The sequence below is a fragment of the Hypoxylon fragiforme genome, assembly GCF_022984875.1.
Source record: "Hypoxylon fragiforme strain CBS 206.31 chromosome Unknown GGS25scaffold_1, whole genome shotgun sequence".
NCBI lineage: Eukaryota > Fungi > Ascomycota > Sordariomycetes > Xylariales > Hypoxylaceae > Hypoxylon > Hypoxylon fragiforme.
Window position 1 is genome coordinate 392,239 of NW_026054756.1, and position 22,938 is coordinate 415,176.

The 22,938-nt window shown below is 50.0% G+C and overlaps 8 protein-coding genes across 8 annotated transcripts; 4 read left to right on the forward strand and 4 right to left on the reverse strand.

Moving 5' to 3' along the window:
- Positions 1-1,220: 1,220 nt before the first annotated feature.
- On the reverse strand, positions 1,221-1,816 carry GGS25DRAFT_516438 (cytochrome b5; the record flags this gene model as incomplete). The annotated part of the gene is made up of 2 exons (XM_049263195.1): positions 1,221-1,674; positions 1,758-1,816. The coding sequence occupies 2 exons, from the start codon at positions 1,814-1,816 to the stop codon at positions 1,221-1,223; spliced, it is 513 nt and encodes a 170-aa protein (XP_049120909.1).
- Positions 1,817-2,386: 570 nt separating this feature from the next.
- On the forward strand, positions 2,387-3,872 carry GGS25DRAFT_516439 (glycosyltransferase family 15 protein; the record flags this gene model as incomplete). The annotated part of the gene is made up of 3 exons (XM_049263196.1): positions 2,387-2,916; positions 3,051-3,489; positions 3,567-3,872. The coding sequence occupies 3 exons, from the start codon at positions 2,387-2,389 to the stop codon at positions 3,870-3,872; spliced, it is 1,275 nt and encodes a 424-aa protein (XP_049120910.1).
- Positions 3,873-5,460: 1,588 nt separating this feature from the next.
- GGS25DRAFT_5082 (EXS-domain-containing protein) lies at positions 5,461-7,127 on the reverse strand. Its single transcript, XM_049262447.1, has 2 exons — positions 6,798-7,127; positions 5,461-6,708 (listed from the first exon to the last, which is right to left on the reverse strand). Exons 1-2 carry the CDS (start codon positions 6,886-6,888, stop codon positions 5,546-5,548), a joined length of 1,254 nt encoding a protein of 417 aa, XP_049120911.1. The 5' UTR covers positions 6,889-7,127; the 3' UTR covers positions 5,461-5,545.
- A 161-nt stretch (positions 7,128-7,288) lies between these two features.
- Positions 7,289-9,296, forward strand: GGS25DRAFT_467759 (Pex12 amino terminal region-domain-containing protein). Its single transcript, XM_049259032.1, has one exon. It carries the CDS (start codon positions 7,567-7,569, stop codon positions 8,830-8,832), a length of 1,266 nt encoding a protein of 421 aa, XP_049120912.1. The 5' UTR covers positions 7,289-7,566; the 3' UTR covers positions 8,833-9,296.
- A 123-nt stretch (positions 9,297-9,419) lies between these two features.
- Positions 9,420-11,451, reverse strand: GGS25DRAFT_467791 (uncharacterized protein). The gene is made up of 2 exons (XM_049259033.1): positions 11,327-11,451; positions 9,420-11,266 (listed from the first exon to the last, which is right to left on the reverse strand). The coding sequence occupies exons 1-2, from the start codon at positions 11,363-11,365 to the stop codon at positions 10,046-10,048; spliced, it is 1,260 nt and encodes a 419-aa protein (XP_049120913.1). The 5' UTR covers positions 11,366-11,451; the 3' UTR covers positions 9,420-10,045.
- Positions 11,452-14,489: 3,038 nt separating this feature from the next.
- On the forward strand, positions 14,490-15,896 carry GGS25DRAFT_516443 (alpha/beta-hydrolase; the record flags this gene model as incomplete). Its single annotated transcript, XM_049263197.1, has 4 exons — positions 14,490-14,597; positions 14,741-14,784; positions 14,890-15,528; positions 15,737-15,896. The coding sequence occupies 4 exons, from the start codon at positions 14,490-14,492 to the stop codon at positions 15,894-15,896; spliced, it is 951 nt and encodes a 316-aa protein (XP_049120914.1).
- A 1,603-nt stretch (positions 15,897-17,499) lies between these two features.
- On the reverse strand, positions 17,500-21,147 carry GGS25DRAFT_526798 (acetyl-CoA synthetase-like protein). Its single transcript, XM_049265038.1, has 2 exons — positions 20,646-21,147; positions 17,500-20,584 (listed from the first exon to the last, which is right to left on the reverse strand). Exons 1-2 carry the CDS (start codon positions 20,934-20,936, stop codon positions 17,591-17,593), a joined length of 3,285 nt encoding a protein of 1,094 aa, XP_049120915.1. The 5' UTR covers positions 20,937-21,147; the 3' UTR covers positions 17,500-17,590.
- Positions 21,148-22,171: 1,024 nt separating this feature from the next.
- Positions 22,172-22,614, forward strand: GGS25DRAFT_516445 (uncharacterized protein; the record flags this gene model as incomplete). Its single annotated transcript, XM_049263198.1, has 3 exons — positions 22,172-22,219; positions 22,265-22,376; positions 22,481-22,614. 3 exons carry the CDS (start codon positions 22,172-22,174, stop codon positions 22,612-22,614), a joined length of 294 nt encoding a protein of 97 aa, XP_049120916.1.
- Between the last annotated feature and the right edge of the window lie 324 nt (positions 22,615-22,938).

Here is a 22,938-nt window from a genome sequence, read left to right on the forward strand (position 1 = left end):
AAAAGTTATGTATAAGAGAGCCAGCCCATAGGACTGACTCCACACAGCATGGTGAGAGAGACCGCAGGAGAGGTGTGCCCGAAATTATACCTAACCGAGTCTAGACTGGCCTCTGTGATTGGTAGCCCGTCGACACAACTTTTGGTCGACTATGCAAGAATCACGTGAAATGACAGTAATATTTGATCTCTAACCAACATCTATTCGAAAAGAGGCAATCCTCCGAGGAATGAATGGAAGATAAGCTTCTCACTATCGAGCTCCGAGATTCAGCTCCTTCCAGTTCCCAACCCCTCCCATATATACGTCTCCATGGGTCATGATGATGTATTCCCTAGATTTCATTATAATGCCAATACCACACCTCATAGAATATTGTTTGCATGCTTCCTAAGGACCCGACCACCTGGGCTGATATCCGGAGCTGAGCACAACCGGCATAGGTATAAGCCCCCCTGAATGTAGCCGTAAATCCGAATCAATCTCCGCATGCCCGGCTACAAAGCATTGGGGATTGTTGCTATACCTCTTAACATAAGAGCCGATCTTATCGAAGGTGAAAGCCAAAATGCTACATCAAGCCTCTGGAAAAGTCCATGCTTACCAACTTTGGCAAGTATGTGCTTTGGGTAAGGGGACGAGACCTGACGTAGACGCCATTGAAATTTCAATGATTCTCAACGTCTTGTGACGTCTTGTGAATGTGAATGTGAATGTGAATGTGAATGTGAATGTGAATGTTTACATAGAATTGGAGCCAATGAACACCATGAGTTTACCTTATCCTGTCTTAGATACCTAGTGAGAGGCACATGTGGTATTACCCAAGTTTAATATAAGTCTCATCCGTAGAAGAATATAAAGAAGCGACCTTTCTCCCCACTATTATGTGCCGGCGCTCCCGGAACTCCCGGAACTCCCGGAACTCCCGGAGAGTAAATCAACTCTGAAACCGAATAGTTTGAATGCGTTATACATGAGACAGTCACTGAGTAGCTGGTGCTTGTTTGGCAGCAGATATCTATATATCTAACCCTTCGGGTTTTTGTTCTATACGAGTAATAGCACGCTCTAGATCTAACAACTAATTCAAGTACGAATGAAAGCCATGTACGTGAACAAGATCTTCATGCCTCATATTCACACATCACACACACATCTTGCCCGCAGAACACCTCAACAACCCACAACCAGCCAACCAGCCAACCAAGCTAGCTACCTCACGCATCCGCCTGCGCAACCAGACGTCCAACAACCATGTACTTGCTATCGAACCTCTCCTCCCAGCCCTTCAAGCTCTCCATCTCCTCCGGTCCCAGGCCCTCCAGCTTATCAAGCGGGCCATCAAGGTCCTTCGTCAGCATATCCTCATCGAAGCTGTGGAACGCGAGCCCACGACTAGCATCGCGGCCAGCGAAGTTCTCGTAGGGGCCGCCGGGGCCGTAGAAGTTGCGGCCGCTGGTGACGTCGAAGACGCGGCCCCGCACGGCGAGGTACACGGGCATGCCGTTGAGCCCGTTGTACGGCAGCAGGGTGCGCGGGGTAAACGTCTTGAAGACGACGGCGGGGGCGTCGCGGGGCAGGGCCGCGGGAGGGGACGGCTTGTAGAGGAGGTAGGTCGTGTAGAGGGTTATGACGAGGAGGATGAGGTTCAGGGGTGTGATGAAGCCGGTGCTAGAATGCGCGTAGTTTATTGTTAGCCGGACGTCCCGGAAGCTATGGGGAATTGGACGGAGGGGTGGGAAAAGGAAACGTACACGATTGCTGAGGGGTCTTTGGCGGCCTCTTGGGCCACGCGCTGGTTGATGTAGTCCATGATTGAAGGTGTATGAGTAGGTAGGTAAATACTATGTACAGATCTTTTAGAGGTTGAGAGTTAAAGTGGTAAGAGTAAGGCTGGCTAAGAAATGCCGTGGGCGATGTGATGCTTTTTAGGGTGAGATCGGTAGGTACTTAGTACAGACTACGCAGTGTACGCAGTAGTACGCACATGGAGAACGGGAATTACGGCTTCAAGGTTAAAAAGTGGAGTGTGTCTTTCAACCAATCCATGCTCTTTAATGTTCTAGTTATCCAGATGGATCCATATGCAGCAGTAGTTATTATGTAGTTAAACCTTGAAAGAATTAAAAAAATAGTTAATTAGCATTCAGCTAATTTTAAAGACACCATTGGCCCAAGCGTCCACGGCCATTTTTATCAAACGCGTAGCTTGAAAAGGTTACGCTGTTCTTTATTTTATTTTATTTAGTTTTCCCTTTTTATATTTTTGTTTCTTTTCCCTTTAAAAAAAAAGTTATTTATAATCTGTAATACGAGGATACGGTATACCCTATACCTATACATAGCTTAATCTTCCGAATGAAGTCGGTTATTCGTTGATGCTATGACCCAAGTCTATACCATGTTCCGGCGGTTCCTCCGTCCCGCCAGACGGCTGCCCATATGGCTTATACTGTCCATCAGCGCGCCGTTCATCTTCGAGGTCCTGCTCCACCAGCGCCGGTACAACGTCGCCAAGCCCGCAAGCGAACTCGACACCCCCTTCTTCACCTCGTGCCAGGAGCCCGATGTTAGCGCCAAGCGAGAAAATGCCGTCCTCGTCATGCTGGCCCGGAACTACGAGCTCGAGAAGGCCAACAAGACCATCAACTCCATCGACGCCCACTTCAACAGGTGGTTCAACTATCCCATCCTCTTCCTCAACGACGAGCCCTGGGACCAGAAGTTCATAGACGAGCTCAACAAGACCACCCGTGGCCTGGCCACCTTTGACGTCATACCCAAAGACGAATGGACCTTTCCGAAAGGGGTCGACGTGAATGCGGCGAAGCAGAGCATCAAGGAGCAGGGCGAGGCCGGGATTCCGCATGCCGGAGAGGAGGGCTACCACCACATGTGCCGGTTCTATTCGGGGTAAATTTCTTGCGCTACTACTTACCTACCTACCTATACCTACACCTACCTATACCTACACCTACTTACTCGCGGGGGTTGTCCTCACCGCCAAAATAATGGGGGATCCATATGGGCTAACTGGAGTTACGTAGCAAATTCTACACCCTCGAGGCGATGAAGAAGTATAGATGGTACTGGCGCCTAGAACCCGACGTCGACTTTACCTGCGCAATCTCCTACGACCCCTTTGTGCAGATGGCGCGCCACAAGAAGGTATACGGCTTTACCATTGCGTTGTGGGAGGTGGGGCAGTCGTGTCCGGGCCTGTTCCGCTCCATCAGCGAGTGGAAGGAGTTGATGGGCATTCCCGACAACAACCTCTGGAAGGCCATGGTGTCCGCCTCTTGGGTGCCGTACCCATTCCGCCGATTCCTAAGCTGGCAGTCCCACCGCGACTCCTACGGCGACTCGTGGAGCTTATGCCACTACTGGAGCAACTTCGAGATAGCCGATATGGAGTTCTTCCGGACGAGGGCATACCAGGACCTCTTCGAGTACCTTGACAAGAAGGGCGGGTTCTACTTTGAGCGCGTAAGTTCTCCCAACCTTCCTTTCACAAAACCACACACGTTTTTTTTAAAGAGTCTGACATATATAATCACGTGCAGTGGGGCGATGCAGCAGTACACTCCCTCGCCGTCGCATTACTCGTCGACCCGCGGAAGGTCCACCACTTTGAGGACTTCGGATACCGACACGCGTTCCTATGGCAGTGCCCGGCCAACGCGCCGGGCGGTCAGCTCCCCGACTCGCCATTATTAGGAAGCGGTGCGTGGTCGCCGGAGCTGGAGAACGGTATCGGCTGCCGTTGCGAGTGCGACGGCAAGACGAACCGAAACCACCCGGGCTACTGCCTCAACAAGCTGAAGCAGCCCAACTCGATAAAGCGGCCGTGGTTCACGTGGTTCCTATAATTTGAAATCCTCCACGCTACTTACCAACCTACTATTGTCTGATCTGGCTGCTTTCTTACCAGGTACCTACGTGGGTACTTATGGTAAATAGACAGGCGGACAGAGAAGACGTACCTATCTACCTACTCTTACCGTTTATCTAATGCCTACCTTGATCATCAACTGGCCTACAACCAACCAATCAACCTACCTACCTGCCTACCTGCCTACCTACCTACCTACCTTACTCATTCGAAAGGAGCATTGTAAAAAGAAAAGAAAAAAAATGAAGATGAAAAGGCAAACGAAGGAAGCCTACTAGGAAAAGGAAAAAAAAAAAGAAGCATAGCATCCCCTACATAGCCTCGGCGCTCGCGGTTGAAACCCCTTTATGACAAACGTATGTATGTGTGTATGTATATAATGAGAATCAAATCGCATGGGTACCAACCTAACCACCCTACGCCAACCTAACACGCCTTACTTAAGGTACCCACCTACCTATCTACCTGGCTAAAGGAAACGAAACGGGGGGCGGGGGAGAGGTAAATGGAGAGAAGGGGGATATACCACTGAGCAAGCAGTTGAACCCAACGGCCGCTTTTGTAGACGAAGGGGAGAAAGACGGAAAGGGGGAGAAAGGGGAGAAAGATAGAAAAGATACACACTCACACACACGCAAAGAGAGAGAGAGAGAGAGAGAGAAAACCCTTAGATGCCTGCGCGAGCGCTTGTATCCCACCCCCCTAAACTGTAACTACCTACCTACTTAACTAGAGTGGTACGCAACATGCAGGAATGAAGAGGATAGATAGATCAAGTAGATGATGTTCTAGATACCTTGCCTAACCAAACCTAGGTACCTACCTAAATAACTAGGGAATCCAACAATCTAGTGCGTCAAAGTATTAGGATATGTGTGGCTGGCCGTGTTCCGTGCTATTCTGTTCTGTTCTAGGCTAGGGGGTTCATGATTCGGTTGTCGATGCGCTGGCTACAAGTAGGTAGGTAGGTAGGTAGGTAGGCGGGACGTTTTGATGTTTACCTACATGACTAGGTACCTAGGTAGTAGCAATAGATCAAGAGTACTAGGTACCTAAACACAATACCTAGTACCAAAGCACCCATCTAGAAGTAAGTAGGTACTCAAGCCATAGGCTGTCCATCTTCCATCTTCCATTTTCCATTGTACATACATGCATGCATACATACCTAGGTATGTACATTAAGCTTAATACATATCATGATATACTTCTCGTTTAGGTCCCAAGGTTAGTGTATTCCAACACACATATCTACGTGCAGGTCCTTTACATACACGTCCGTTATCATCCAAAGTCTCTAGGTTAGTGTAGTTTCTATGGGGGATCGAAAAACAAAAAGAAAAAAAAAAGCTCGCAACGCCTTTTGCAATGCAACCACGACGCCGATGGGTCTCATCTCCTGTTCGTCTATCCGTGGTATTTCCCTCTCTCTCCCTCGCTCGCTGTACTATACGCGTGGGTATAGTTCTCCGCTACTATGAATGTATGTAGGTAGGTAGGTAGTAGATAGGTAGGCACCTTAGCTACCTATCCTGTGTACCCTCATTGCCCCTTTTACTGATCTCCCCCCCATCCATCCTTCGTTTAGATCCCCATACCCCTACCCTTATAACTCAGCTAAGTCCGCTTCGCCCCCAAAGACTTCGACTTCTAGTCGTCGTCCTGGTACCTGGGGCCCTGAATATTATGATTATGGTAGTCGGGGAGCAAAATATCGTCGACATCCAGCCCGGAGACCGCCGTGTTCGTGTTGCGGATCCACTCGGTCTCGACGCGGAAGAAGATCCAGACCCAGCGGCGGAACACCTCCAGCAGCTCGATGACGAACAAGGAGCCCTCCCAGTCGGCGACCTGGCCGAGGTGCGGGCTCAGCTTGAGGCTCCACGTGCACCGCAGCACCAGGTCGAGCGCGATGACGAAGTAGTATAGCGCGGGCGGGCCGATGTGGAGGCGGCGTCGCAGGCCGAACGCCTTTAGGTCTGGCGCGTTCCGCGCGCTGCTGTCGAAGAGTAGTAGATCCCAATCCTTGGCCACGTCCCAGTAGAAGCTGTACAGCGAGTTGACGGCGCAGGCCGCGATCCAGGGGCGGTAGTAGAAGTTGTTCCCAGTGGCATCTGGCGGGGTGTTCCGCATCAAGGCGCTGAAGATGGTGACCGGAAACGCGGACGCGTATTTCAGCGCGTTAGCTAGGTGCTGGCCGCCCCAGCCCGAGGCCTCGGTCATGCGTCCGCGTCGCACGCGGCCGTACTCGATCAGGCACTGGCGCAAGCGGATGACCGAGGGCACGGCGAGCACAAGCGGGACGGCATATGCGCCGCCGCACCCGCGATCCGGACGTGCTGTCGCGCCCCCCTCGCGGCGCAGGAACATGCATATTGCCACGAAGAAGTCCGCGAACACCTTCGCGTAGCTGGTTAGGACATCGGCAAGCAGGATGTCGCCGAACTTGCCATCCTTGGTCTCGGCAAGCCCGCCGACGCTGATGCGCTTGAGCGTGTAACGCAGTCGCGTGCGCCCGCTGTGTGAGAGCGACTTGAAGAAGGGCGCGAAAACGAGGATGCCGAGGAGCACGCCGAGGTACGTGAGTGGCAGCCAGCCCCAGCGGAGGACCTGGTCGGGATTGCGATGGGTGAAGGCCCAGAAGAGGAGGAGAGCGAAGCCGTAGATGGCGGAGAGGACGGTGGCGAGGCGGTAGGTGGAAAGGTGGTGGGTCGGGTGGTGCGGCGAGGAACGGCCCGGGTACCGAATTAGGGAGGGCACATCGATGCCGACGATGTAAAGGTAGTGTAAGTTGATGCCCCAACCCCAGACGCCTATATTTTTGGTTCAAATACGAGGTTTTGGTAAGCCAATTCGAATCGCTATAAGGGAATGAAGCTAGGAGTAGCTTAAGGCGACAAACCTAATACAATTATAAAGGCGACTCGGTACGGTAGAGGGAAGGTCAAGCTAAAGGAGTCGAGCTCTGGCTCGACCGCTGGATCACCGTCCATGGTTCAGGGGAATCTGAACACTCAGCATCGAGAATGTGAGATGTTGGTTGTGAATTTGTGTAGTATTATAAAAGAGTATAACTAGTTTTCAAAGATATTAAATTCAGAATTTGTGTATTTCATTTATTGGACTTGGAATTGTAAGAATCCAAGTCGCAATCTCAGTTGTCTTCTTGGTTCTTTATTATTTTTGTTGAGTGAAGAAAGTTGGTAGTTACATGCCAGATGGTATCTATTTTATTTTTTTTAATTAATGAGATTGCGAAGTACCGTACCAAGATGGGCGACGTCACCCCTACATCCTTGTCGCACTAATATAACTACATCCTATTGTACAATACAATAATACAATACATCCACTGACATGGGTATCAATTGGCCTAAATAGTTGGCCCCGTCGCCGAGGTCCAGCGACCACATGCACCTAACAATCCATACAATAACTACGTGTATTATTGGAGCTTCGATGTTTAATCTTCGTCCTTAAACAGTTCTCTCCCAAAATTGTCAACATCGCCAACTTCAGTCCACTACTATATTCATCTTTCGAATTAAACCATCCATCATCTTCAATTCAAAGCAACCCAATCACCTTACGAACAAAGAGTTCCCCTGATATGTCTGAACTCCCTACAACCTCAAAAGCAATATAGTGCCCAGTTACCTACCGCCAAACAAATGGCTTCCGCCGAATCCCCTCCAGCGTCCACCAGTCTCGCTCCCTCACCTCTCCCATCCTCATCCGCCAGCTCTCCACCAGCCTCCTCTCCTTATCCTTATGCCTTCGCCCCCGACATAATCCGTGCCCACCAAAAAGATGTCTACTTCCAGGGCGTGCTCACGAACCAGATCACCGACCTGCACCGCCGGCTCCTCGGTGCCAGATCAGCCCACTCCTGGGCCACCGAAACCGGCACCATCGCCGACCTGCTATACCTATGTCTCACTACCCTCCTCGGCAACCGCACGCTAGGCGAGGAGTACTGCGGCCTCGTGCAAGTAGAAGCCGAAGGCGGTGCTCTGCCCGCTCTTTCGAGGCGCGCCGCCTACATCGCCGGCAGCATCCTCGCGCCCTACGGGCTCTCCCGGCTTCTCCCCAAGATCCGGGCGCGGATACGAACGCGTCTCCAGCGGAACCTTGGCCTGCTACCCGGGCAGGAAGTAGATCAAGATGACGAAGAAGAAGGAGAAGAAGGCAGAATCGCAAAGCTGAAGGCACGGCGAACGTGGTCCTACAAAGTCCAAGCCTACCTCCTGGCCAACCTCACCTCCTTCACCTCCCCGTCGCCCATCCACGCCGTCGGGCTGGCGCTGTTCTACTTCAGCGGGTCGTACTACGAGCTCGCCAAGCGCCTGGCCGGGCTCCGCTACATATTCACGCACAAGATCGGCGAGCGCTCTGACCGCGCTGGCTACGAGTTGCTCGGCGTGCTGCTGGTCGTGCAGATGGGCGTCCAGGGGTACCTGCACGCGCGCTCGACCCTCGCCTCCTTTGCAACGCACTCGCATCCCCCCTCCTCCTCCTCCCTTAGCGAACGAAGCGGTAGTGGCGGTGGCATCTTGAGCCGAAACGTCTCCCTCGACGGCACCACCTACGCCTCGAACAACGAACTCCTCCTGGGCGCCAACGGCGGCGACGCCTCCATCTCTGCTACACCGGGAAGCCGCATCGACGTGTTCGCCACAACGCACACGCCCCAACCGCCGCCCGGCGCCGCCGCGCGGTACGATCTCGCCGAGGACGAGACGATGCGCTGGGTGAAAGGTTCGCAGCAGCGCAAGTGCACGCTCTGCCTCGAGGAGCTCAAGGACCCCGCCGCCACCCAGTGCGGCCACGTCTTCTGCTGGTCCTGCATCGGCGACTGGGTCCGCGAGAAGCCCGAGTGTCCGCTTTGTCGGCGCGAGGCGCTTGTGCAGCATATTTTGCCGCTGCGGGCGGTTTAGTTCTTTACCTATACCCATATAATAGCCTAGCCTACTTCGATCTTGCAGGAAGAAGTGCATGTTCGCTAGATTTCTAGGTACACTACCTACCTAGGTACTAATTCAAGTACATAATTCTTTAGGTTCCATGGGAGGGAAATCTGTAATAGGAGCAGTTTGTCATGATTATCATTGATGGGATCCAGAAGAAGAACCCCCCCAAGAAATGCAATTAAATTAATTTACTAGGTATCTACGAAGAGTACAGTACCTAGGTATGTACTAAAAGTAGGCGTCTGCCCACCCACCTACCTACCTACCTAAACTAAGTACCCTTCATGCCTGAGCATCTCAGAGACTCAAAATGAATCAGTAGATAAAATACCAAACTATACATACCATACGATAGGGGCATCACGAAATAGGCGTTACGAGAGAATGAACTTAAAAACTTGGAACTTGAACTTGGTCTCAGATATTTAGTGTGTAGGTAGGTAGGTATATAATATATTTGGATTACGGCTAATTATCCTCTTTCTTCTACATATGTAAGATGCGACTTCAAGTTTTGAAGAAGCAAATCTGATTACTTCCCCGTTCCACTTCCACTTCCACTTCCACTTCCACTTCCCCCGTTCCCCACACACACTCGTATCGTTGTCCTGAACAGAAAAAACAAGTAACCTTGGAACAATAAGGTATCCTTGAAACCAAGAAAAATAAGAAGGATATAAGAAAACAGATATCTGAATAGGACATACAAGAAGAAATGCGAACAAGGTAAAGGTTAGTAATAGTAGCAAGTAATAGTAGCAAGTAGTGGTTACACGTTTCTCCAAAATAATAATAATCCAACAACAACAACGACATTGGTGGTGACTTCGATCGATCGATGATGCGGCGTCCATCTGTCTCCTCTTCTCTGATAAAGAGGCTTCAAGACCAGCTTCAGAAGCAGCAACAACAACAACAAGGGTATTTGTTTGTTTGGTTTGTTGATTTTTTTTCCTTCCCGTCCGACAACAACTTAACCAGATTCCGTGTTGTCCCCTCCTTCCATCCATCCATGCCCTCCCCCCCAAACCTTGGAAACCTTTCCCTTACTCAAACATCCACGACCCTGGTATCACACTTAGTTTCCCGTACCGTAAAGCAACCGTACCTAAATTAGAACGCCACATCTCCTATCTCTGCCCATTCCCATAATCTCACATTACATAAAATGCTTATCGTATTAGGCTTCGATCGAAAATAGGACGATTTCGCCCCGTTCATTACGACGCATCCGTAATGACCGCCAAAGTTCCTTCTCCTCCGTAGATTTGCCAAGGCTTGATCCGGACTCCGATCGCTCACGGTGGTATTTCTTCAGAGCTTTGTTCACACTGCAGCCCCGCTCGCTCTCGGGTCCCTTGTTGCACAGACTCAAGAAAAGATCGGATCTCGGTTTGTAAAGGATCATTTGCCCGGATTCCCCATCTTTCTCATCGCGCGACTTCGGCCGGAACTCAATCAGTTTCGGAACTTTCTCGGAACTAGACCGATGGTGGTGTCGGGACTTCTTCTCTTTCTTCTCCTTCTTATCCTTATCCTTATCAGATGAGTGCTTTCGCTTCTTGGACACCTTCGACTTAGAAGTGCCCGATATGAAGGCCTTGAAGCCACCACTAACGGTCTCTGGCCGTGTAGACTTGGACTTAGATTTAGAATGCTTCGTCTTCTTGACAGGGCTTGTTGGTGAGATTTCCCCGTTATCGCCTCCAGAGTAATCCGGTGAAGGAGGGAACTGGGATGGACGCATGAGACGGTTAAGGCCCCCGGTCAAACCCGAGTGCAGTACTGGTGGCGCATCCGTCATTACTTCGTCGCCGTGTGCCTGGAACGCCAACGGACCAGGTGTCTCAATGTGCAGTCGCTTGCGCTTCTTATCTTTCAGAGTTTCGCCGTCCTTTGACCTTCTTCGATGAGGCTTGGGCATTGGCGTTTCGAATTTGGGGGCCTCAATGGGAGTGGGCCCGTATGGTGCCGCTTCCTCCTCATCTACCATGTAGCCAGTGGGATCTACGTAGTCGTCGATTTCTTGGTTTTCTTGGTTTTCTTGTTCGAATCGCACAAGCTGCCGAGCACCACTTGGTACGGTGGGATTATCATAGTATTGGAGGTTGACGTTTGACACGTTTGGGGTATGATCAACGAGGAAGTCAAAAACGTTCACATTCGGGTCGTCAGCGACAGCTGGCGGAGGAGTCGGTGCTTCCGGTGGCAGGTTTGCCGCATCTTCGACATCGTCTTCGTGAATTTGGTATTGTTGGTACTCTTCGTACTCCGTAACGTCCTCGACGTATGCGTTGTGGGACATATTGTTAGGTCTACCGAAAGGATCGGTGCCGTTTGACTTCTGTCTCTTGGGTTTATATAGCGAGCCTTGATATTTTTGATCTTCTGTCATGCAACTCTAATAAGAGTGATTAGATCTAAACGTCATAAAGCCATCTCCAAAAAATCGGTGACTTACATTATGCGCGCGGTATTCGGTTCCTGGAAAATGGACCATGCAATCAATGCAGGTGAAAGTGGCGCCGTAGCAACGATTTCTGTGTGGGTCGAGTTTCTTTTTAGTCAAAACATCACCACAAGTCTGAAAGAGGTTTGTTAGAAGACTATTATAGATGATAAAATAGATATACAAGGCAAAGGTATGTAAATGCAAGTGAGAGGCTGTGACTAAAGATATGCGAAGAAGGGTATGGAGACGCTATGAGGACGCTATGAGAAAGGTAATTGGGTTTCAGGGGGCGTGTGTTTTATCTGGTTGGAGGGGCAGAGGGGTGAAGAGGATCAGGAGACGAGAAGTAAGCCTGGTAAGGCCTGGTAAGGCCTGGTAGGTAGTAATATTATGGGGTAGATATAAACAGGGGTGACGAGTGGGTGGGTGTGAAGGATGATGGATGGTCAATGCCAAGACGATGTATTGGCTGTGTTTGGTGATCAGAGGGAATGGCGTAAGGGATCTCAAGGGGTAGCGCAACGCGAAGCGTCCTCTATTGCTAGAAACGGGAAGAAGGACGCCAGAAGGGATAGATCATTCAATCATTCATCGACGGATCTCTCAAATGATGGTTAGGTTAGGCCTGATGGGTTGAGAGGCGAGTCCGATCGTGATGTCAGGCACCTTGGGATTGAAGATATATGGAGTAGATAGGGACTAGGCATGTTGGTAGGGTACATAGGGAATTGGCAACATTACCTCACACGAGAAGGAAACCATGTCTCTGACTGGTCCAAAAGTGATGTGCTGGTCGGATATGTGATATGCTGATTGGAGCGCAGCTGCAAGATTTCTGGCGTCTCTCGCTATGAGTGGACAAAACGATAGAAAATAAAATTTGTTGATTCTCTTTTTGTCTTTCCCTTTCCGTTCCGAGTTGTTAACGAAGGGTGGCGAAGTGAATTTTGAGATTGGAGATGAAAGCTGATAGGAGGGAAAATCTGATGAAAATAAACAAGTATAAGGTATGCGGGTAGGTAAACAGAACGGCCGGTAGATTCAATATTCTAGAATTCCAAGAGGGGTTCAAGGTTCTTAATTGACTGGCATGACACAAATACTGTTGCTTTTTCTCCCTGAAGGGCTTGAATGGCCTGAAGGGGGCACAGTCTTTGGAATGGTGAACCCTTGAATGTGTTCGGCCAGATCCTTCGCAGTTGCGCGGCAGCGTCGTAAGTTGTCCGACTTACAGTACAATCGGGAAAATCGTGCGCAAACCCTGGTTGTGCAAAACTGCGATCGAAACAGCTAACTATTGTAAAGAGCTGAATTCCCAAGCGCCAGAGGTCTCGGTTTCCGAAGCCAGGGCCGTCTTTATTATTAGAACGGGGAACGGTTCCTATCCGGGGGGTATGGAGTAAAGGTGAGATGCCCAGTGAATCAGGATTTGGAGGCGGTTATGCCAGGAACATGAACGTGAAGGTGAATGTTAGTAACAAGAAACCTCTTTGGTAGTAAAGAAGAAAAAGAATGAGAGGAATGAGTGACTCTGCCTCGTGACTGGACAATGGACAATCTTTAATGGATCTCGTGATGATTTTTTAAAATGAGGTTGGGTGTGTAAATATTGTATGCGCTTGAAGTTTTTTTTTTTTTTCTCTCTCTTGCTGTTGGGTGCCTTTGCATTATCCATCGCGGGTCCATCGACAGGGATTCAAAGAGCGATGGGGGTTTGAAGTGCAGGCAGTTGCAGCTGCACCAGACGCTATGAACCATGCTAACGGTTAGGTAAGGAACCATACAGAGCCTTGTTCGTCCAATCAAAAGGTTTTTAGATCTAGAATTTCAAGGTACTTGCTATGTACCTACCAGTTGACATCCACAACTACCAGCACGCTATCTCTTTAGGGAATGAATCCGAAGTCTTGAAGAGCATAGCCTCCGTCAACTAGCGAGGGTCAACAATTTTCACAATGCATACCTACCCAGTATACGAATGAGGTAGGTACCAGTAAGATACTACCTAGTACTATAATAATAGGCATCTAGTAGTCTTCGCATACATGTAGTAACTGCATACATTCAATGTTCTAGTTATAGATAACTACTTGATGTTGTACTGGGCATCGATATGTGTGACAAACATTGAATGCGAGAATGTGAGAAATGTGAGAAATGTAAGAAATAGGCCACACTACAAAAGGGCTGTCATCAGAACGAGATGATATTGAATTCTAGCCAACCACAGTTCGACTTAGTGATTCCGGTATCAGGGCGAAATATATTGTACCAGAGATCCATGAATGTAATGATGATGAGAGTTTCGATACCTTTAAGCCCTGCTTACGACTATCGATGGCCATAGTAAGAATATTGCTGGTTCATTAAAGTGATGTAATAAGCTTGGCCAACCATAAGTGGTGATATTGGTACTATGTATTATGTACCATTATTCATAGTAGCCGCACACACTGAGTTGTCGCAAAGGTCTAAAAAAAAAAAGGGCAAACAACATTGACAACATTGAAGAAGAAACAGATGAACTTTGAATATCGTATTTAAGCCAAATCAATCTATCCTGACAAAGCAAGTTAATAATTAATAGCATGTAACTACATTTGACACATCTACTATCGTAAAGGTAAACAGCACTAAGTTAGTTTTAGGTTAAGTTCTTGGCAAGCCCAAACCATGGCTCACCTGAAGTTTGAGATTTTACCCAGCCCAGTGGTCGTTCTTTCTTTCTATGCCAGATACCATATGCCAGATGGCAAATGCCAATACATTCTGAACCAAACCACCGAAACGACCCAAACCCAAGAAAAAAGAAACACAAAAAGAAAAAAAAAAAAAGGTCCCAAACATTTCAACGATCTCCCCTCCCCTTGACGAAGCATTAGTTTAATCCCTGGACCAAGATTCATCAATTTCAATTTCATCATATCCACCACTCTGGCAATTGACACAATTGGCATAACTTGGACCCGGCACCTTTACTTAGCTAGGTCAAGTAAGTCTCTAGCTCCCCAATATCTCCACACACCGCCGCATCCAATGCAAAGACTCCCTACCCTATGGTCCTCCTTTTCGTGTTTCATATGCCGTATTCGGTCAGCATAAGTTAAACAAACATATTTTTGTTTTGTTCTGTTTATCTTTTCTCTCGATATCCGAACTGTTCGGTCAGGCCATGTCTCCTTCAGGAGCATCATCGCCACATCTGAGCTATCTGGAGCAAACCGTCTCGCTCCTCACTACCGTGGCTGCTTACATGCGTTTGCCAGCTTTGGCCTCCACGGTATGCCTTCACGTTCATCCTCCTTGTCTTCTAATTCTGCATCGTCTCAAGCCTCCTCGATTTTCGCCCGAGCATGTCGACACACGCAAACCGCCATTAATAAACAGTACCGGGCAACAGCCAAGCTAACAACTATTACTCAGGGTGTTGCCGCCGTCCTCACTACCCTGCTGTACTTCAAGCAAAAGTAAGCCGACGCCACACCCGCAACCCTTCCTCTACCAACGGAGGTGTCATCGACCTGCCACTTGTTACCAACAGCTATCTAACCACTCCTAACCCCACATTACAGAGCGTTGATCTACCCATCTCATATGCCCCCGAATTCCCGAACTGAAGTACCTCGACCTTCCCAGTATGGCATCAAGGATTTTGAGGAGTTGGTAATACCCACCAACGATGGCGAGAAGCTGTCGGCATTCTATATACGGGGTCCCAAAGGCGGTCGTAATTCAAAATGTACCGTATTAATGTTTCACGGCAATGCTGGTAACATTGGCCATCGATTACCGATAGCCCGCATGTTAATCAACTACGTCGGTTGCAACGTCTTTATGCTCGAGTACCGGGGCTACGGCCTATCTACAGGGGAACCGGACGAGAAGGGCATCACCATAGACGCCCAAACTGCCCTCGATTATCTACGAAATCGAGCCGAGACTCGTAACCATAAACTTGTCATTTACGGGCAAAGCTTGGGAGGGGCTGTGAGCATCAAATTGGTGGCCAAAAATCAACATACGAAAAATATCGTCGGCTTAATCCTCGAGAACACATTTCTCTCCATGCGATCTCTAATTCCATCCGTCATCCCCCCGGCTAAGTATCTGACCATGCTATGTCACCAAGTTTGGCCAAGCGAATCTACGATACCGTCCATTACCGAAGTTCCGATATTATTTTTAAGTGGTCTCCAAGATGAGATTGTCCCGTAAGTTCTAGTCACCTACTTGCCATTCTTGGTTTTCCCTGAATAATTGCGCATGTGATGATTTAAAACAACCATCCACAAAACATGAGCTCTCTTCGAGCACAGATTTAAATACTGTTTCCTGATATCGCACACCTATTCACTAGACTTGGCATGTCTCACTATGTTTATTTGTCTGATTCGTCAGCTAACGTCACATGTCTCACAGACCTTCTCACATGAGGAAGTTATACGAATTAGCTACCACACCTACCAAAGTCTGGAAGCCGTTACCTGCTGGTGATCACAACTCCAGCGTGTTAGAAGAGGGATATTTTGAGGAAATATCGGATTTTGTATCCAACATCGCCGGGGACGAGAAGTCATGAGGCTCTTGGTTACAAGAAGCAGCGCTAATGAGGACGGCCGGCCAAGAAAAGCAGCCGGGTTCGTCACTTTACTACACCCCCTTTTATCCTGAGAGATACCCCCACCATCGCGTCACCTCACGTGATAGGCCTTACCTACCTATCTATACCTAGTATAGTATATTTATGTCTGTAAACAAACAAATAATCGGATGTTTCCCTAGCTACGATATCATAATGAGGATGGTAATACGATATGATTACGGGAAGTTTAAGATATAGAATCCGGTTGAAATAAATCAGCCCCGAGAGAAGTCCTTCGGCAGCTAAACATGCGGCTAAATATCATTAGGTAGTTCAATTGCGCGCATTAAGTCTAGCTTAAGCCATTTTATGCAAGCCCCTGACATCCCATACGTGTCACACATTAGTAGGGTCGCATAGCAGGTCCGGAGCGCTACTCTGATTAACTATCACCCAATATAATGTGCCTCCTATCTACGATAATTTTAGCCTTCGCACATACCGATTGCATGGGCCGTAAGCCGCCCAACCTAGAAGCCTGTCGGCGAATACTAGTCGATGCCTAATAGGAGAAAAAAAAATTCCAGGGGCGTAGCCTTATGAAGGGCTCGGTAAGGCGTATGTATGAGGCTTTTTTTACAGCTTCTCGAGCCTGATTCTGAGTCATGTTCTGAGGCTGGTGGAAGCCCAATTCTGACACGGTCGGGCTAGAGCCGCAAGTTATGTACGTTGGCAGCCAGCGCGGCTAAGCTTACGTGCGTATCTAACTACCTATTTGGTTGGTTGGGTTGTCGTTGTCGTGGGCTAGTAGTTGGTTAGGAGTTTAGGTAGGTAGGTAGGTTGGTATTCAGTCATGCGGCGCGGGTACCTGAGTTGATGGTTGGTTTGAGAAGTAGCAAAATAGCTTGGTTCGAGGCCTTTTGATTACTCGGATAGATGGACGTGTCGTTTACGGCTACGGTGGTGTTGGTGTTGGTGTTGGTGTTGGGATGCTCGCTGCCAATGGTGTATAGCGCATAGCCGCGGGCTGTGATGAACAACCAACTAATAAGGTCGAGCAGATTCCTACTTATCAGCTGGCGTTTATAGACATAGGCCCGTGTAGTATGAGTTGGGGGCTCTGTAGAGCCTTACTTTTCGGTCTACGAGGCGCAGCTTGAATCATCTAGACACATTTCTCCGTAGAATGTACAGCTTAACGCCTCGCTACTTCGTGTTTACGAAGAACGGATCAACTGGATGGGAGGAGGTTTGATGTTTTTGAGACGGGCTGCCCCTTTTCTGTGTTGAGGGTCACGTGATACCCATAAGCGCACACTTATATTTATATTTATATCCATCGAACACTGAGACGATGTTCAAGTCTCATATGATTGTATTTGCTTTGATGATTGGTACTTGAAGCATCTGATGGCAAGAGGGTATAAGATATACATAGGTACTTTGAAAGGACAATGCATGGTGAGAGAAGACTACCGAAGTATAAATGATAACGATTCAATATATCCATAGATATCACAGAGACGGCACCACATAAAATATAATAAGACTCAGTTTGCGTGTTTCATTCTCGTAATATAATGTCGTGCAAGTAATAACACTGTATTGGGAAGGGGTGCTTAACGCCTCCAGTTTCCACTCGACCAGCAACTCCCTACAGCAGCAGAGGTGCTCTAACTAACCTCCCTGTTTTAGAAGCGTCCTGTCCCATCTTTAAACCACAGCCTCACCCACTTCCCCATATCCTCCGGGCTGATGGCAGCAGCCCCTCGCAACGTAGCACTAGCCGCAACGGCGGCCGCGATCTCAAACTCCGGAAACACCTTTGCCGCGAGCTTCTGCTCGTAGAAGTCGAGCAGTTTCAGCGCCGGATTACCGCCGGCTAGCGAGTCTTCCTCCTGCTGTTGCTGGTGGGCTTCGAGGCTGTTATTGTCATTGGCGGCATCACGCAGCTTTCTCAGCCATTCTGCGTGGGAGACAACGAGAAGGGGTGCTGCTTCGCCGTCATCGCTGCTCCCATCACCATCCGACCCGCGCCTCACATCCCGCACTGCGTCGAGCACAGCCGGCAACAGCTTAGCCCAGGTCGTGCGGCGGGGGTTCACCAGATTATAGACCTCGACCCCCTGCCTCTGCCCCTGCCCCTGAAGCGCGATCTCGACCACGACGTCGGCGAGCACGTCCACCGGAATCCAATCCACGTCCCGCACGCCTTTCGCGCCGTACGCGCCCAGCCCCTCCGGGACCACGCCCAGCCGCACGCTGCCCGCCACCAGCCGCGGGATCCACTCCCGCCCGTTCCACCGCCCCGCGCTGCGCGCCGCCCCGCAGACCTGCCCCACGCGCGCCACGCACACGTCGATGCGCAGCTTTTCTGCTGCGTGCTGCAGCACGCGCTCGGCGACGTGCTTGCTCTCGGCGTAGCCCGCCGCCGGCGCCGCGGACAAGGCGTCGGGGATGGCTTCCGGCACCGGCCGGGCGAGGCTTTCCATGACGGCGGCGACGGAGGAGAGGAAGACGAGCCTGGGCTTTGTTGCGCGGCCTCGCGCGCGGCAGCAGCAGCAGAACTGGCACAGGTTCGCGGCGCCCTCGAGATGCGGGGCGAAGGCTGGTAGCGGCAGGTTGAAGTCGACGGACCAGGCGCTGTGGATTATCAGCGTTGCGGTCGCGGATAGTTTGTTAAAGATGTCGGGGGGGAGGCCGAAAAGGGCCTGCGAGAGGTCGGCTTCGAGGAAGTGGACGTGAGGGGGGAAGGAGAGAGGGAGGGTGGGGTCGGTGGCGGCGTTGTGGGTTAGCTGGCGGGTGGCGGAGGAGGAGGGGGGCCCGCGGTTGAGACAGTAAATTGAGCTGATGTTGGGGTTTGACATGAGTGCGCGCAGGATGTACGAGCCGATGGTGCCGGTTGTGCCGGTTATGATGCAGACGTGGGAGGTTTCTGTGCCCTTCTCCTGCTTTCTGTCTGTGGTTGTCTCCGAGGATAGGGTCGAGGCTATTTGGTCGATGCGGCGCGTGAAATTTGCCAGGGTTTCTTCGAGTCTTGCCCTGCGCTTCTCTTTCTCATCTACCTGTTGGCTATCCCCTTTGGCTGCTTTCTGGATTGCTCGTGCCAGTGCAGCCGGCGTGGGGTTTTCGTAGATCGTCGTAGGCTTCAGAGCTTCCACGTTGGTCTTCGACCTGATACTTCGATACAAGTGTAGGATCTGCAGGGAGTCCATTCCAAGAGCCAGCATGTCATCATTCACGTCTATTTCGCCTAGCGTGGTAGATTCTCTGCAGGCTGTTCGGACCACATCGAGTACTGCCTCAAAGTCATTTAGGTCAATCTTACTCTCCATGCTGGTAGAGGGCCCAACGGATTCGATATCTTGGTATAGTCTGTTGATTTCTTCAGCGTATAGCTCGAGTGTAGCTTTTTTCTTCACGGTGCCCTTGGCCGTCCGTAGAAAGGGCTTCTCTGGCTTCGAGAAAAGAATGTGTGACCTGTCTATCTTAGCATGCGCCGGGCACTCCTGGTTGGCTTGCTCTATAGTTGGCCATATCCTCTCAATATGGTCTTGCGTATCCCGAGGTGATAGAATCCTTTTGTCCTTGAGCTCTATGAGCACGCCGGCCTCAAATCGTTGGCTTCCAAACACCACGGCCCCCTCGATGTCCCGGTGCTGGCTTAGGTGATTTTCATATGATACTGGGTTCGTTTTTTCGCCGTTGAGAAACACAATGATATCATCTGCCCGGGACGAGTGTGCCCACATGTCTGGTCTCGTCGGATGCTGCTTGAATAGGTCCCCGGTGTAGAACTTCTCTAACTCTGGGAACCTGTCAAATACTGGCTGATACGGGAGGGTTGACGCCGTTTTCTCTAGAACAAGTTCGAAACTATCATCCGTTCGAGGCTCGAGTACCGCGCCAACTTGCGGATGGAATGACATATACTCCCAGTTGTCCGACGTGTCAAAACCGTCCGGATGTAAGATCGGGAGACCTGCGGTTTCACTTGAGCCCAAGGAACTGGCGAGCCGAATCTTCTTAGCTATGGCATCTCCTAGCTTCTTTGGGAGGTTCCCTCCGCCAAATACCAGCATCTTGAGCCGAGAAGCAACCTGATCCAGCATTGCTTCGTCCTTAGCGAGCGCTTCCAGAGTAAAGGGGGCCGTCATTGCCCAGTCAGCCTCTACATTCTGTGAAATCGCCAAGAGGCTCTCGATTGTAGGGGGTGATGTCCATGATGGTATGATCACAACGCAGCGATTGTAGATAGCGTTGATAATGGTGAAATTGACACCAGCAGGATGGAAAAGGGGAAGTACGAGAATATGGGTATTGTGGCCCAGTTGTGTTTGTGTGTAGCCAGGTGGAGGCGGGAGCAATGCGCTCCTAGCTGCCCGTAGTATGAATTCGTGGGTATAGATGCAGGGCTTAGGGAGTCCAGTGGTGCCAGAAGTATGACAGACGAACGCACCAGTCCCTTTGGCTTTTTCTAGAGTCGTTTCATAAGGATAAGGGTCGTAAGTATGGCCGAGATAATGCTCCATTTCTTCTATCCTTAACACCCGCATCGTCCTTCTCTGTAGTATCTCATCTACATAGGGGGGGACCGACCGAGCTACGATAATCTCAGTACACTCTAAGCTTTCTAAGAGAGCCAGATGAGCCACAAGAGAGTTACGAGGGCTGGTGAAGAACATCTGTGAATACTTTAGCATCAATATAACCTAGAGCTCTTCAACTCTCGTGGAACGATCTAACCTTATATCCCGCCTTGATGGCACCTACAAAGGTAAAGACATAACGAAAGTCACTGGGCCCAATATAAGCGATAGTAGGCGTACGTTCCGCATCTCCACGACCAATTTCGCTCTCTAGCCATCGGGAAACTCCATTGATAGCATTGGCTAGCTGGCGAAACGTGATGCTTCGAAACCCAGCGTTGTAGTTTGATGTATCAGCGGGATACTTTCCATATATCGACTCCGGCTCCGTTGCTGCGATTTCGTCGATTTCGTCAGGGACAAGTTTGATATCCTTTTTGTGGGCCATAGTGAGGTCTCCTTTCCTGCTTTCTTGTCTAACCTAGATAGATGCTCAGGTATTGTGCGGGATATCAATCATGATGCTCACTTCCAATATAAACCTCGTGTAGCCATCTCATTATAGATACCTAGGTACTTACCCAAGGTAGGTTACCTATATAAAGCATACCTGCATGTATGTCAGAATATAGCCCTGTGAGCTATTAGACCGTTACGTCGACTGGGACCAACATGATACCCTTATTGGATAACGCTTTTGCATCCCCATTACATAAGTACCTTATTTAGACGAATTCGTTGTGTACTTATACGATTCCTCCTTCTTGGTATCCTCTTTCCAACTCAATACGACTTTCTGCCTCACATTTATTACACTCACCGGCAGAAAGTACCAAATGTCATAGGTAATAGCGTTACACTGAATAAGCCACAGGAACAATACATAAATGCATACCTACATAAGCACATTACTATCGTAACTCCTATCCGGAGAAATCAAGCCCGGCACTTCGACGTCAAAGACCTAGGCATTCAGAGACAGCTACAAGAAGCGACGATACCTATGTGGCAGCCTAAATCTAATTACTGGCACACAAGGAACGAGCGCTCGTACGACTTCTAGACCCGGGTCTCGTGGGCCGAGCCCGGTTTTGGTCGCGGTCAGAGTCATGCGGCGGCAAATGATATTAATATCGCGATGCAAACAAAGCACCTGTATACTTCTCTGGGTAGGTATGCGGCCTACTTACCGAGCATATCTAGCACGTATGCATCGTATAGGAATCCTGTAGGGCTGAGCAGCTATAGATCCTGCGGGTGGATCCGGCCAGCTATCCACGATCGCTCAGTGGCCGCACGCGGGCTCCTAGGGCTATGTTTAATCTCACGATGTTACATACAATACCCCAGGGTGAGGGTTACCAGCTACTGGCATAGCATCGTAGGATTCAGCATCTCGCGATCCTTGCCTAATTCTTTGCTCGGTTGCGGAAATAGTGTGATTGTAGCGATGCAGAGAACTTCTATCTGCCTACGTAGGTACCTACCTACTTAAGGTAGGTAGGGTCTTATGTATAAAAGGAATAAGCCGTCCTCTGATCCTGCTACCTCCACGGGCACCTCTTTACGAACTTCCACGACAACCACTCGCTAGGTAAGTACACTCCAAACGCCAGCAAAAGTCAATCCCCTCGTTTTTTTCCTGTCTCACACTCTCTCACAATGCGCTCACTCCTCCTAACCATGGCGATGGCCGCCACCACCGTCATCGCCATCCCCAACATCACCATCGTCCGCAAAGAGAACACCTGCAGCAACTAGCCTTTCTTCCACCAGAACCCGGGCGTGGCCGGCCCCTTCGTCCTCTTCGCCGACTCGCCATCGACGGGAACAAAGCCAGCTAGCTACACCACCTTTTCCGACACCTCCCTGGCCGCTGCTTGGGCATGTATTTGTATTCACGAACGAAACGAAACGAATCAAGGCCCCAACCCTCCCACCTCTCCCCTTTACCTCACGTGATATTCCTTTTCCCTAACCCAAAAACCACAGGTCGGCCATATCCACCCGCCCCGACACCGCCGCCCCCCCGGATCCAATGCCAAGCCTTCGGCTCCGCCGAGATGCTCTCTAGGCTGGAACAACTTCACGATCCGGGCGTTCTTGCTGGACGAGGCGTCGAATAAGTACCGTGTAAGGCTGCTGACGGATACGGCGGCGGGGTTGGCGGAAGGGGGGGGGGGGGGGGGGGTCCGAGTTTGTCAGATTAGGGAGGGTAGCGGAAGCAAAGGCCAAACTTAGGCCAGCGCCATGCTCCCCTTCTATCATTACAGCAGCATAAGCCCACCCCATTCATAGGTACCTAGGTACTAATAAAGTAGCAATAGCCATTAATAAGGTCCATACGGGAACCAGTCAAGTTAAGCATACATTCACATCCGCCTGACTACCTGGTACCTAGATCCTTGATCAGCCGGCCCAAACTACACGAATCAAGACAGCGTTAAACG

Coding starts and splice junctions, on each gene's coding strand:
- GGS25DRAFT_467759 (XM_049259032.1), top strand. CDS start 7,567: ATGGCTTCCGCCGAATCCCCTCCAGCGTCCACCAGTCTCGCTCCCTCA.
- GGS25DRAFT_526798 (XM_049265038.1), bottom strand. CDS start 20,936: ATGGCCCACAAAAAGGATATCAAACTTGTCCCTGACGAAATCGACGAA. Junction 20,585..20,645: donor CCATCAAGGCGGGATATAAG/GTTAGATCGTTC, acceptor AAGTATTCACAG/ATGTTCTTCACCAGCCCTCG.
- GGS25DRAFT_467791 (XM_049259033.1), bottom strand. CDS start 11,365: ATGGTCCATTTTCCAGGAACCGAATACCGCGCGCATAAT. Junction 11,267..11,326: donor CCGAATACCGCGCGCATAAT/GTAAGTCACCGA, acceptor CACTCTTATTAG/AGTTGCATGACAGAAGATCA.
- GGS25DRAFT_5082 (XM_049262447.1), bottom strand. CDS start 6,888: ATGGACGGTGATCCAGCGGTCGAGCCAGAGCTCGACTCCTTTAGCTTG. Junction 6,709..6,797: donor CGCCTTTATAATTGTATTAG/GTTTGTCGCCTT, acceptor CCAAAAATATAG/GCGTCTGGGGTTGGGGCATC.